At 35.3% G+C, this 12,645-nt stretch overlaps 1 protein-coding gene across 7 annotated transcripts in view; it reads left to right on the top strand.

Moving 5' to 3' along the window:
• CRYZL1 (crystallin zeta like 1) overlaps positions 1–12,645 on the top strand; it is a 64,567-nt gene that overhangs the window by 35,194 nt on the left and 16,728 nt on the right. For all 7 annotated transcript variants that reach the window (XM_077118891.1, XM_077118893.1, XM_077118890.1 and 4 more), the window contains 2 exons: positions 3,520–3,564; positions 4,711–4,779. In XM_077118891.1, the coding sequence (XP_076975006.1) occupies positions 3,520–3,564; positions 4,711–4,779 (114 nt within the window). The remainder of the gene's footprint in view (positions 1–3,519; positions 3,565–4,710; positions 4,780–12,645) is intronic.

Here is a 12,645-nt window from a genome sequence, read left to right as displayed (position 1 = left end):
GGGTACAGGATCAACAAGCAAAAATCGGTCGTGTTTCTACACACTAGAAATGAGCAATCTGAAGGGGAAGTCAATTTTAAAAATCCGTTTACAGTAGCAACTAAAAGAAGTATCTAGGAATAAATTTAACCAACAATGTAAAGGACTTGTACACAGAAAACTACAAAATACTATTAATAGAAATCAAAGAAGACCTAAGTAAATGGAAGGACATTCTGTGTTCATGGATTGGGAGACTAAATATTGTTATGATGTCAGTTCTACCCAATATGATTTACAGATTCAGTGCAATCCCAATCATAATTCCAACGTCCTCCTTTGCAGAAATGGAGAAGCCAACTGTCAAATTTATTTGGAAGGGTAAGAGGACCTGAATAGCCAAAACCATCTTGACAAAGAACAAAGTTGGCAGTTTCACACTTCCTGCTTTGAAGTGTCTTACAAGCTACAGTGATCAAAATAGCATGATATTGGCATAAGGATAGATATATCAATCAGTGGAATCAAATTGACAGTTCAGAAATAGACCCTCACATCTAGAGCCCATTTGATTTTTGACAAGACTGCCAAGTCCACTCAGTGGGGAAAGAATAGTTTCTTCACCAAATTGTGGCAGGAGAACTGGATACCTATATGCAAAAGAACAAAAGAGGACCCCTATTTCACACCATATTCAAAAATTAACTCATAATGGATCAAAGACCTAAATATAAGAGCCAGGACTACACAACTAGAAGAAAATGTAGGGAAGCATCTTCAGGATCTTGGGTTAGGTAATGATTTCTTAGACTTTACAACCAAAGCACTAACAACAAAAGAAAAAAGTTAGATAATTGGGATTTCCTCAAAACTAAAAACTTTTGCATCAAAGGACTTTGTCAAAAAAGTAAAAGGACAGCATACACATGGGAGAATATATTTGGAAACCACATATCCAATAAACATTTAATATCTAGAATATATAAACAAATCCTGCAACTCAACAATGAAAAGACAAGTTATAAAATGGGCAAAAGATTGGATAGACATTTCTCCAAAGAGGATGTAGAAATGGCTAAAAACACATGAAAAGATTCTCAGCATCACTAGCTATTAGGAAAATGTAAATTAAAACTACAATGAGATATTATTTATACTAGATCGGTTCTATTTAAAAAATCAGAAAAGTGTTGGAGAGATGTAGAAATATAGCAGCACTCATTCATTGCTGGTCTGAATGTGTAATGGTGCAGCCAATGTCGAAGACAGTTTGGCATTTCCTCCGAAAGTTAAATAAAGAATTATCATATGGCCTGGCAATCTCCTTACTAGGTATATACCCAGAAGAATTGAAAGCAGGGACTCAGATATTTGCACACCAATGTTCAGAGTAGCATTATTCACAGTTGCCAGTAGATGGAAGCAAACCAAGTGTCCATCAATCCACTAATGGATAAAATGTGTTATATATATATATATATATATATACACATGAAATGTTATTCAGCTGTAAAAAGAAATGAGGTCCTGATGCATGTGACAACATGGATGAACCTTAAGGACATTATGCTGAGTATAATAAGCCAGACACAAGAGGACAAATATTGTATGATTTCACTGATATGAACTAATTATAATAAGCTAACTCATAGAGTTAGAATTTAGAGTATAGGTTCCCAGGGGTTAGATTGGGGATAGAAAATGGGAAGCTGCTGCTTAATTTGTGCAGAATTTCTATTTAGGTTGGTTGTAAATGTTTGGAAAGGCTTAGTGGTGATGGTAACACATTGTTGTGAGTGTAATTAACAGCGCTGAATTATGTCTGTGAATGTGGTTGAAGGGGCAAGTTTTGGGTGGCGTATGTTACTGGAAAGAAATTTAAAAGGTAAAATATGGGACTATGTATAACACAGTAAACCCAATTATGCACATTGGACTGAGGTTAATAATGCAAGTATAAGAATGCTCTTTCATGAATTATAACAAATGTATGACACTAATACAAGGTCTTAACAATAGGGTGGCATATGGAAAAAAGATACACCAGTGAAAACTATGAACTATAGTTAATACTACTACTTTAATATTCTTTTGCAACTTGTAACAGATATACCACTCTAATACAAAGTGTCAACAGTAGGTTGATATATGGGAATTCTGTATTTTTTGCATGATATTTCTGTATATCTATAAATTCTCTAATTAAATAATAATTATTATAATAGGACACATTTCACAGCCTGCATATTGGATGGTTTCAGTGAGGTAATCCATGTAAATTCACACAGTGCCTAGAACACAGAATCAATAAATGCTGGCTGCTACTGTTTAAAAAGAAACACACTTAGAAAAAAGTGCTATCATTTGTAACATGTTCAACACGAATGCAAGATGCTGGTGGTGGGATGGTGTTTGGGAATATTGTATTTTATGCATGATTGTTCTGTAAACCCATAACTTCTTTAATTAAAATATTTGGAAAGAAAAAGTAAACCTATCATGAAACCCTTGGGACTGTCACCCTTCAGGGGACAATTAAAAGAACAGAAATCTGAAGGAGACTAGGAAGGATTCAGAGTGGTCTCAGGAGGGCTAGAATCAGCAGCAAAAGGGAAAAAGAAAAGAACACTGGATTAGAAGCCAGAAATATTGGGAAATGATAGCACAGGAAGGACCCAGTGAAAAGCAAATGCAAAAGAAGGTCTTGAAAGGAGGAATGACTTAGAGTGACTTGCTGAGCCCGTAGCAAATAAGTTCTTAAGTAATTTTTCCAACAGAGCTAACCATAGAGGCCAATTCTATGTGTCAGGCTTCATCTTACTGCCCAGCCTTACTTCAGTTTCCTCATTTGTTAAAAGGAATGATACTCCCTACCTCATGGATATTTCTTGTGGATTAAATGTGATAACATACTAAAAATGCTTGGCCCGAGTATGTATTTGCTTGGTTTTTTCCTCCCGTTTCCTCTTTTCTTCTTCCCTTTCCTCTTGTAACTACAAAAAAATCAAATTAATTGACTGAAGGTAGAGGCTTTATTCTTTATGTGTGCAGAGAAAGCATAGCTACATCAGATCTCTGTACTTCCAAGAAATTTCTTGGCACTCAGCCTGTATTTATTTCCATTATCTCAGACTGATTTTATAGATGACTCTTACTAGAATTCCCCATTGTGTTTATAAGGTTCTGCAACTAAAATAAAAGATTGGGCTAGTCATGGGAGGGTTGGAAAGCGGCTGTGGAATGAATTACTTTACTCCTTCATCCTTTAAGTGAGCTAAATAGGCACAAGAGCCAGAGAGAGACTTCCTTCTCCACATTGTCAACAATAACCAAATGGCCCAGGTTTTTCAGAGAATCCAGATTTCAAGTGTTCTATTCTACAGTCCTTATAGACCATGAAATGTCCTATACATTCTTTGCCTTTTCTCTGACTTAATAACTTTTTATAAACGCACAGATTTTTTTATTTGTTTGACAGTTAAATAAGAATTATATATAATGACATCATAACATTAATCATTAATTTTTCCCATTCTTTAGTTGGAAGCAAGGTATCATTCTTTCAACCAGATGATGAAGTAGTCGGTAAGTTTTAGTTCATTAGTCTTATTTCAAGTCATCTGTTTTACTGTCTTCTCTGTTTTCTATGCAATTTTTAATTTTCATGTGGCCTGGCTTCATATAAAAGTATTTTCATGATTTTCAGAATCTGCTTTCAAATAGCCATTGATGAGGAAAGTTGGGAATTTGATCCCAGTAGCAGAATATTTAAAACCACATAGAAAGAAAAAAATCATAGTTGCTAACTGTGCTTACCACAGCCTTTTCCTCATGGGGCCCCAGCCTGTTACCACACTGAAGGCTGTGGAGAAAAGGAAGATCACAAGTCATCTGCTTAAAGACCAGCTTCTGCCTTGGTATATAGATGCTCCTTGTCTGCATCTCACTTGAATTGTACAGAGCTTCTGTCTTAACTACTCTTATAAAACTAAACATGTACTTGAAATATTTAATTTACCATTTTTTATTAAATCCATAATTAGTAATTTAGTGATTATGAATTTAATTTTTAAATGTATGGCTTTACTAGTAATCTTTATCATTTCTCTATGGGAGATATTCATATAAACTTAGAAAATATTTAACCTTACTGCATGCTTAAAGTTGTTGAGAATAGATTTGTAGCAAGGTTTTCATCAGCTTTTTACAGTATTGCCTTTGACTCAGGAATTTCCCTGGACAGTTGATTATTTCTCTCTTTCATATCTTTTTTTTCTGCTTGCAACATTAGTGACACTGTGTATTCCTTAAGGTTCATTTTGTAAGAGACCAAAAATAAAATCAGACAAATCTAGAGGAAACATATAATTTTACTAGTAACATACTGAGAGGTAACTAGTGGAACCAGACTGTAGGAAGGTAGCTGTGCCTCAAGGACAGTTAGAACAAGGAACCCAGACACCCCCAAAACTCTAACTTGCTCTTTACTTGATGTTATTGTCTTTACTGTGACTCAGAGGTGAAAGAAGAGCAGGAAAGAAAAGGAAATAGTATAGGCAAGGCAGTGCTCCTGTCCCTCCCATATTCCTGCAAGTCTCTCCCTTCCCCACTTCAATAATTACTTCCTCAAAATTCTACCCAACAAAATGTAGACTGATACTTACCAGTGTCTTATTAGGAACAAATTCATGTTAGAATTATTTCCCTTAAATTTCTCATTTTCACTTTCAGGAATTTTACCCCTGGATTCTGAAGACCCTGGACTCTGTGAAATTGTTAGAGTACATGAGCATTGCTTGGGTATGTGACACTTCAGTCTCTGCAGCTTGGAGAAGTCTTACTACATGAAGATGTGGTGTTTAGAAACAGTTTTATGTCTTTGCATGGACTGTGAGTGTACTTAAGAAATAACTATTGGACTATGGTGGCCCAGTGGCAGAGCTCTTGCCTGCCAAGCTGGAGACTAGGGTTCGGTTCCCAGAGCCTGCAAATGTTAAAAAAAAAAAAAAAAGAAGAAGAAGAAATAACGGTTGGCTTGTTATGTGAATATACTTCCTTCTAACTTATAATTAATGTCTATAAAATTCATATCCAAGACTAAAAAATATATAGGCCTATAAGTTACACTTACATTGTCCATGGGAAGAGCTTTGAAAAATGGTTTCCCCCTTGGCTCTGAAATTATATCCCTAATCAGATTTTTTTTTTTATTTCTTACTCTTGGTTATTAATTAAAATTTAAAATGTACCAAATCTAAACCATACATGTAGAGTCACAGGCAGGAAAAAATCAAGAACATTTGTCTTTGGATTCTACTGCTAATATATTTTTTTGTTCTGGTTTTTGTTTTTTTTTTTCTTTTTTACCTGGGCAGGCACCAGAAATCGAACCCAGGTCTCCAGCGTGGCAGATAAGAACTCAGCCTGCTGAGCCACTGCGACCTGCCCTATTGCTAATACATTTTGACCACTGCTCAATTTGATTGAAATGTTAATTTCTTAATTTTTTTGTAGTAATTTACTTCATGACTATTTAATTTTTTTAATGAATACATATATAGATGTGATAGGTTTGGGTATCAACTTGGCCAGGTGATGTTGTCCAGTTGTTCTGTTGCTATGGACCTAAATCATTAGCACGTGGATTTCATCTATGGCTGATTACATCTGCCAGTGACTAAGGGGAGTGCCTTCTGCAATGAGTGATGATTTAATCTAATTAGCCAGAGGCTTACAAAGAGGAGTCAAAAGAGAGAATCTCTCTCTCTCCACTTAACTCAGCCAGCCTCTCCTAGGAATTCATCAGAGTTGCCAAGTGCAGCCTACCCTGTGGAGTTTGGACTCATTCATCCCCATGGTTGCATGAGACACTTTTATAGGAACTCGTATTTACAGAAAAGGAATACGAGTTCTCTTTTTCCTTAGAGAACCCTGACTACTACAATATATTACCCCCAGTACATAAAAGATTCCACTGTTGCACATATTTGCCGATAGATAGATAGATAGATAGATAGATAGATAGATAGATACTAGATAGATAGATAGATAGATAGATAGATAGATAGATAGATATACATGCACATAACTCCTTATACATAAGGAGTTAGTGGAAAAGTGCTACACCTCCTGAGAAATCAGGAAAAAATGAATTAAAATTGCTTAGAGATACCATTACATACCTGACAAAAATTAGAAGGTCTGCTCAACCCAAGTATTGGCAAGTTTGGGGAACAGCAGAATCTTTTATGTACTAGGAATATAAGTTGGTACAATTGCATTAGAAAATACTTGAGCATTATTTCTGTACCCAGGAGAACTTGATGTACAACAGGAGTTAAGCCCAAGAGTTCATAACAACATAGTTTGTAATACTGAAAAAATTGAAAACAACCCAAGAGAATGGGTAACTAAATTAATTGCGAGATAGTCATAGAATGGAATTCTACCCAAGAGTGAAAAAAAGTAAATGAGATCCAAAGTAATTAAGATACATGGCACTCACAAACCATATTGAATGAATAAAGCAAGTTGCAGAAGAATACAGTATGCTACCAATTACTTATATAAAGTTCAAAAACTTAGAATGAAGAATACATTAGTTAAAGATACAAAGGAAAGGTAGAGGATGACAAAAGGCAGGAAGAGGTTACTTATGTAAGGAAGGGAAGAGGATGTGATTGGAATGCTGATTCATGCTGGGGTTCGTTATGTTACTCCTCACAACTTATCATTAGATCACACAGTATATTCTTCTGTGTTCTTAAACTTCATTAAAATTTTTTCCAGGTTTTTTTCAAATGATAGAATCTCTAATCAGAGCTTTGGGGGTCAAAGGTCAGTTTAGATTTTGGAATATTAAACTTAAACTTATTTGAGTCCATACAGTGATTTGAACAAGTTCAGCAAAACTGGCAGTTCATTTGATATTTCATTTGTAAAATTACAAATTTGTAAGTAACTTATATTTAAATTAATGACATTTACTGTCTGACATTTTCAAGTAATACTGTATTATTTTATTACAAATTAATTTTCGGTTTTCGGGCAGTGCAATGGTGGCTCAGTGGCAGAATTCTCACCTGCCATGCCAGAGACCAGGGTTCAATTCCCGGAACCTGCCCATGTGGGGGGCAGAGGGGGGGAGAGAAAAAAAAAAAGGCAGTTTTCCAGATATCTGAGGCCTGTGTTTATATGTATATTAAGCCTAGGTATGTAGCTAAGTATTTATCTTCCTTTAAAAGATAGAGATCACATTCAGATACCATGCATTGAAAGTCCCAGCTCCATAGCTGTTTTCGTATGCAATTTGAGAATTGAATAATCACCATTGGCTTCTTTTCAGGAAACTGTACTATTTGGGGGACCAGAGTTTTCTTGGATGGCTCTTATTGCCCTGTTCTCTTAAAACCTTATAGATAATAAGTGAACTGAAAACCGTACTTTGAATTCTCAGGCTTGAATATTAACTAAGTAACGTAAATTAAATTATTTTACAATAGATGAACTATAAGAAAAAAAGAAAAGAGATAGCCCATTCATGTAGGCATTGCTGAACCCTGTAGAATTATAAAATAGACCAGAAATGCAAAAGCAGATTGTTTTATCAGTTTCCTAGCTATAAAGTTTAAGCTAAGACAAGCAAGCCATACCAAAAACAACTTTTATATTCCCTACACAACTGAGGAGGATAGTTAAAAAATCTACTAACGTATATAGAGACTATTCCCAAAATTCCTTGAGGAAGAAAATACTTTAAAATGTTTTTTTTAAAAAGAAGTATTAAAAAAAAAGACAAGAGATATTTAAGAATGGCTACTTACACAAGATTCCACATATACATACTTTATCTATAAATTAGCACATCAAACCTCTAAGCTCCAACATGTTATTAAACAGAGAGGAACTTCAGTTTCCTGAAAACATACAGGTTTCAAATTTCAGTTCACCACAACTCTTGCTTTCATGAAGTGTGCTTTTCCTGTTAATTCTTGGGTGATTGCTTAATGAAATCTCAGCACATCAGTCATCTTCAGTTCAAATAAGTCTGTTGTTTCACCAAACCAAACAACAATGTCCCAAATACCTTCCTAATAATGTCCTATTAATCCCGTTGCAGAATATTGAGAAGACAGTTTAAAAGATTGTTGATTCTTCTGACTCTCTTGTATTTTCAATTCTTAAACCATCTTCTCGGCCATAGAAATCATTTTATTTTTCACTCACAATTTGGCACACAATTTTCAGCATTGTTGTCCTTTATTTCTTTGGACCTAAGGTACAGATCATTGAAATACTTTTAATTCTTGGGACCTGACACTGTCATTATTGCCCATGGATGGCTCTCTTATTTGGTTAGTTTTATGATAGAATGAACACCCGTGAACCATCTAACACAAAAGCAAGGATTTTTTTTAAACCTTTTTTTAATTTTATAACGTAGCATATACAAAGAAAGAAGGTAAAAACCAGTAGTCTTCAAAGCACTCTTCAACAAGTAGTTACAGGACAGATCCCAAAGTTTGTCATACCATACCATCCTCACAGATTTTTCCTTCTAGCTGCTCCAGAATATAGGAGGCTAGAAAGAATATACATTTTTATCATAACTTTTTTTGTTTTTTGTGAAATACAACAGATATACAAAAAAGCAATAAATTTCAAAGCGCAGCACAACAAATAGTTGTAGAACAGATTTCAGAGTTTGGTATGGGTTACAATTCTACAATTTTACGTTTTTACTTCTAACTGCTCTAAAATACTGGAGACTAAAAGAGATATCAATTTAATGATTCAGCATTCATATTCATTTGTTAAATCCTCAGTATAACTCCACCATCACCTTTGATCATTTTCCCACTCTTTAAGGGTGTTTAGGCTATGCCCATTCTAACTTTTTCATGTTGGAAGGGGCTGTCGATAATGTGGGGTAGAGAGGTGGAACTATCTGATGTTCTGGAGAGGCTGGACTAAGGTTTCAGGGCTTATCTGGTCCAGACACCCTTCTGGAGGTTGTAGGTTTCTGGAAAGTTACTCTAGTGCCCGAAGCCCTTGTGGAGTCTTATGTATTGCCCTAGGTGCTCTTTAGGGTTGGCTGGAATGGTCCTGGTTGGGGGTTGGCAAGTTACGATAGGTAGCAAGGTCTAACTGGAGCTGACTAAGAGTGACCTCCAGAGTAGCCTTTCGACTGTCTTTGAACTCTCTCGGCCACTGATACCTTATTTGTTACGTCTTTTTTTTTTTAATATTTTTCTTGAGAAATCTTCACACACATACAGTCCGTACATGGTGTACCATCGGTGGCTCACAGTATCATAACATAGTTGTGTGTTCATTACCATGATCATTTTTAGAATATTTGCATCACTCCAGAAAAAGAAAGAAAAATGAAAAAACTCATACATTGCATACCTCTTACCCTTCCCTCTCGTTGACCACTAATATGTCAATCTACCCAGTTTATTTTACCTGTTAACCCCCCTATTATTTATTTATTTTTTATCCTTATGTTCTTAATCATCTGTCCATACCCTGGATAAAAGGAGCATCAGTCACCAGGTTTTCACAATTACACAGTCACATTGTAAAAGCTATATCATTATACAATAGTCTTCAAGAATCAAGGCTACTTGTAACACAACTCAAATGTTTCAAGTACTTCCCTCCAGCTACTCCAATACACCATGAACTAAAAAGGCATACCTCTATAATGCCTAAGAATAACCTCCAGGATAGCCTCTCCATTCTGTTTGAAATTTGTCAGCCATTGAAACTTGATTTTGTCTTATTTCTCTCTTCCCTCTTTTTGTCAAGAAGACTATTTTAATCCCATGATCCAGGGTCCTGTCAAATTCCACAAGTCCTGTCGAATCCCAGGAGTCCTGTCCCATGTTGCCAGGAAGATTTACACCTCAGCAGTCATGTCCCACGTAGTGGGGAGGGCAGTGAGTTTACTTGCGTAGTTGGCTTAGAGAGAGAGGCCACATCTGAGCAACAGAAGAGGTCCCTGGGGGTGACTCTTAGGAAAAACTATAAGTAGGCTCAGCTTCTCCTTTGCAGGAATAAATTTCATAGGGGTAAAACCTAAGATCAAGGGAAAAACGAAGATCTTGACATTAACCCATACCTAACCATGCCATTTTAAAGCCTATGCAGTTATAAGTGTAATTTTATTACAACTAGCATTTTTTTAAGGACCAAATGTTTGCTTTTTTTAAAATAAAAATAAGAGTAGTACCAATGCTTGTGCCAGAAGATGTTCCAAGAAAATGCCATATAAATAAATTGTACAGAGCTCAAACATGCACTGTTAGGGTAGATGGGCTTTAGAGATAGACATTCAAATGAAGCTATATATTAGCTATGTGGCCTTAGGCAAATTAGTTAATTATATTGAACCCAATTACTTAATGAAATTGGGAAAGTAGCTATCCTAAAGAGCTTGGTAAGGAATCAAGTACCGTATGTGGTATCACTTGGTATCAAATACATTTTAGTGTATCTTGCTGTCTTGCTTGTCTGTTTGAATGCACTGCTTCCCCACTAGATGGCACTCATTTATTGCTAAATGTAATGCTAATGCTGACTCCCCTAGGGCTAGGCCATCTGAGTCTATTGCCATTAGAGGAAAAATATTTGAAAAAAGCTGGTGAAGACTATGAAAAGTGCTATAAAGTTGATTTTAGGTGTAATGAGAAAGGATTGCTTGTAATATGAAAATCAAATATAGTATTCAAAATAGAAATGTGTCTCATATTAGATATAGTTTTGTGAAGTTTTGCATGATCTTTAAGTATAGTCAAAATAGAATCTAAATATTTAAACATAGTAAGGAATAACACATATATAATGGTCATATCATATGGAACTTTTTTTAACTTTTTGAAGAAGTTTGCATCTTTTTCCAAGTGCATTAGAAGGTCTTTGATGAATTTTAAGCAGAAAAGTGTCAGGATATGTTTGTTTGTTTTTTTAACTTTTTTCTTATATAATATGGAACATATTTACAAAAGGATATGTTTTTATAAGATCATCTGATGCTTATTTTTCAGACACCATTAAAGAGATAGCCAGTAAGTTGGAAACAGTATTTGCAGCACTTAAATGGACAAAGGACTCATCTGAAATAAAGAACTCTTTTAAATCAATGAGGAAAAGACAACACAGTAGAAAACTTAATAAGAGACTTGAACAGGCACTTCACAAAGGAATTCCAGATGGCATACATACATGGAAGGATGCTCACCTTCATTAGCAGTCGGGGAAAACCAAACACAGTAAGAAACCCATTAGGGTCTGTGTGATTAGTAACATTGTTTAGGTCTGACAATACAAAGGGTTGGCATTGTTGTAAAGCGACTGGAGCTTTGATACAATGCTGTGGGAGAATAAATTGAAACAGTCACTTTAGAAGTGTTTAGTGAAGTTGAAGTTAATATACCCTAAGACTGGGGATTTCCGCTCCTAAGAAAATACCCTAGAAAAGATCATCACCAGTGAAACAAGTTACATCATCTTGTTTGTAACTTTCAAAAACTGGAAACAATGAGCATGTTCATCATCTAAAGAATGGATGGCTATTGTATGGAAAATTTTTCTAGATTTCCTCCACACATTGCTCATTACTAGGATGTAGAAAAACTACTGATTTTTGGGTGTTGATCTTGTACACTGCCACTTTGCTGTACTCGTTTATTAGGTCTAATACCTTTCCTGTATATTTTTCAGGATTTTCAACATATAGTATCTTATCATCACAGAGTTTTACTTTTTCCTTTCCAATTTGAATGCCTTTTTTCCTTTTCTTGTCTCATTGCTTTGGCTAGAACTTCCAGCACAGTGCTGAGTAACAGTGGTGACAGTAGGCATCTTTGTCTTTATTCCTGATTTAGAAGGGAATCTTTCAATCTTTCCCCACTGAGTATGATGTTACCTGTGGGTTTTTCATACATTCCTTTTTTTCATGTTGAGGAAATTCCCTTCTGTTCCTATCCTTTGAAGTGTATTCATCAAGAAAGGATGTTGAATTTTGTCAAATGCCTTTTCTACATCAATCAAGATGATCATGTGTTTTTTCCACTCTGATTTACTGATGTGTTGCATTACATTAATTGATTTTCTTGTGTTGAAACAGCCTTGTATACCTGGTATAAATCCCACTTGCTCATGGTGTATAATTCTTTAAATGTGCTGCTAAATTTGATTTGCAAGTATTTTGTTCAGGATTTTTGCATCTATATTCATTAAAAAGGTTGGTCTGTAATTTTCTTTTCTTATAGTATCTTTGTCTGTCTTTGGTATTGGGGTGATTGCTAGCTTCATTGAATGAGTTAGGTAGATTTCCCTCCACTTCAATTTTTTTAAGAGTCTGAGTAGGATTTATACTAATTCTTTCTTGAATGCTTGGTAGAATTCACAGGGTAAGCAGTCTGGTCCTGGACTCTTCCTTTTTAGGAGCTTCTTGATGATTGATTTGATGTCTTTATTTGTGATTGGTTTGTGGAGGTCATCAATTTCTTCTCAAGTCGATGATGGTTGTTTGTGCTTTTCTAGGAAGTTGTCCATTTCATTTATGTTGTCTAGTTTATTAGCATATAGTTGCTTATAGTATCCTCTCATCTGCTTTATTTCTGCAGTGTCAGTAGTTATGTTCCCTCTCCCATTTCT

The sequence above is a fragment of the Tamandua tetradactyla genome, chromosome 10, assembly GCF_023851605.1.
Source record: "Tamandua tetradactyla isolate mTamTet1 chromosome 10, mTamTet1.pri, whole genome shotgun sequence".
Classification (NCBI taxonomy): Eukaryota; Metazoa; Chordata; class Mammalia; order Pilosa; family Myrmecophagidae; genus Tamandua; species Tamandua tetradactyla.
The sequence above is the reverse complement of the archived record's forward strand: the minus strand, read 5'-3'. Positions and strand labels throughout refer to the sequence as shown.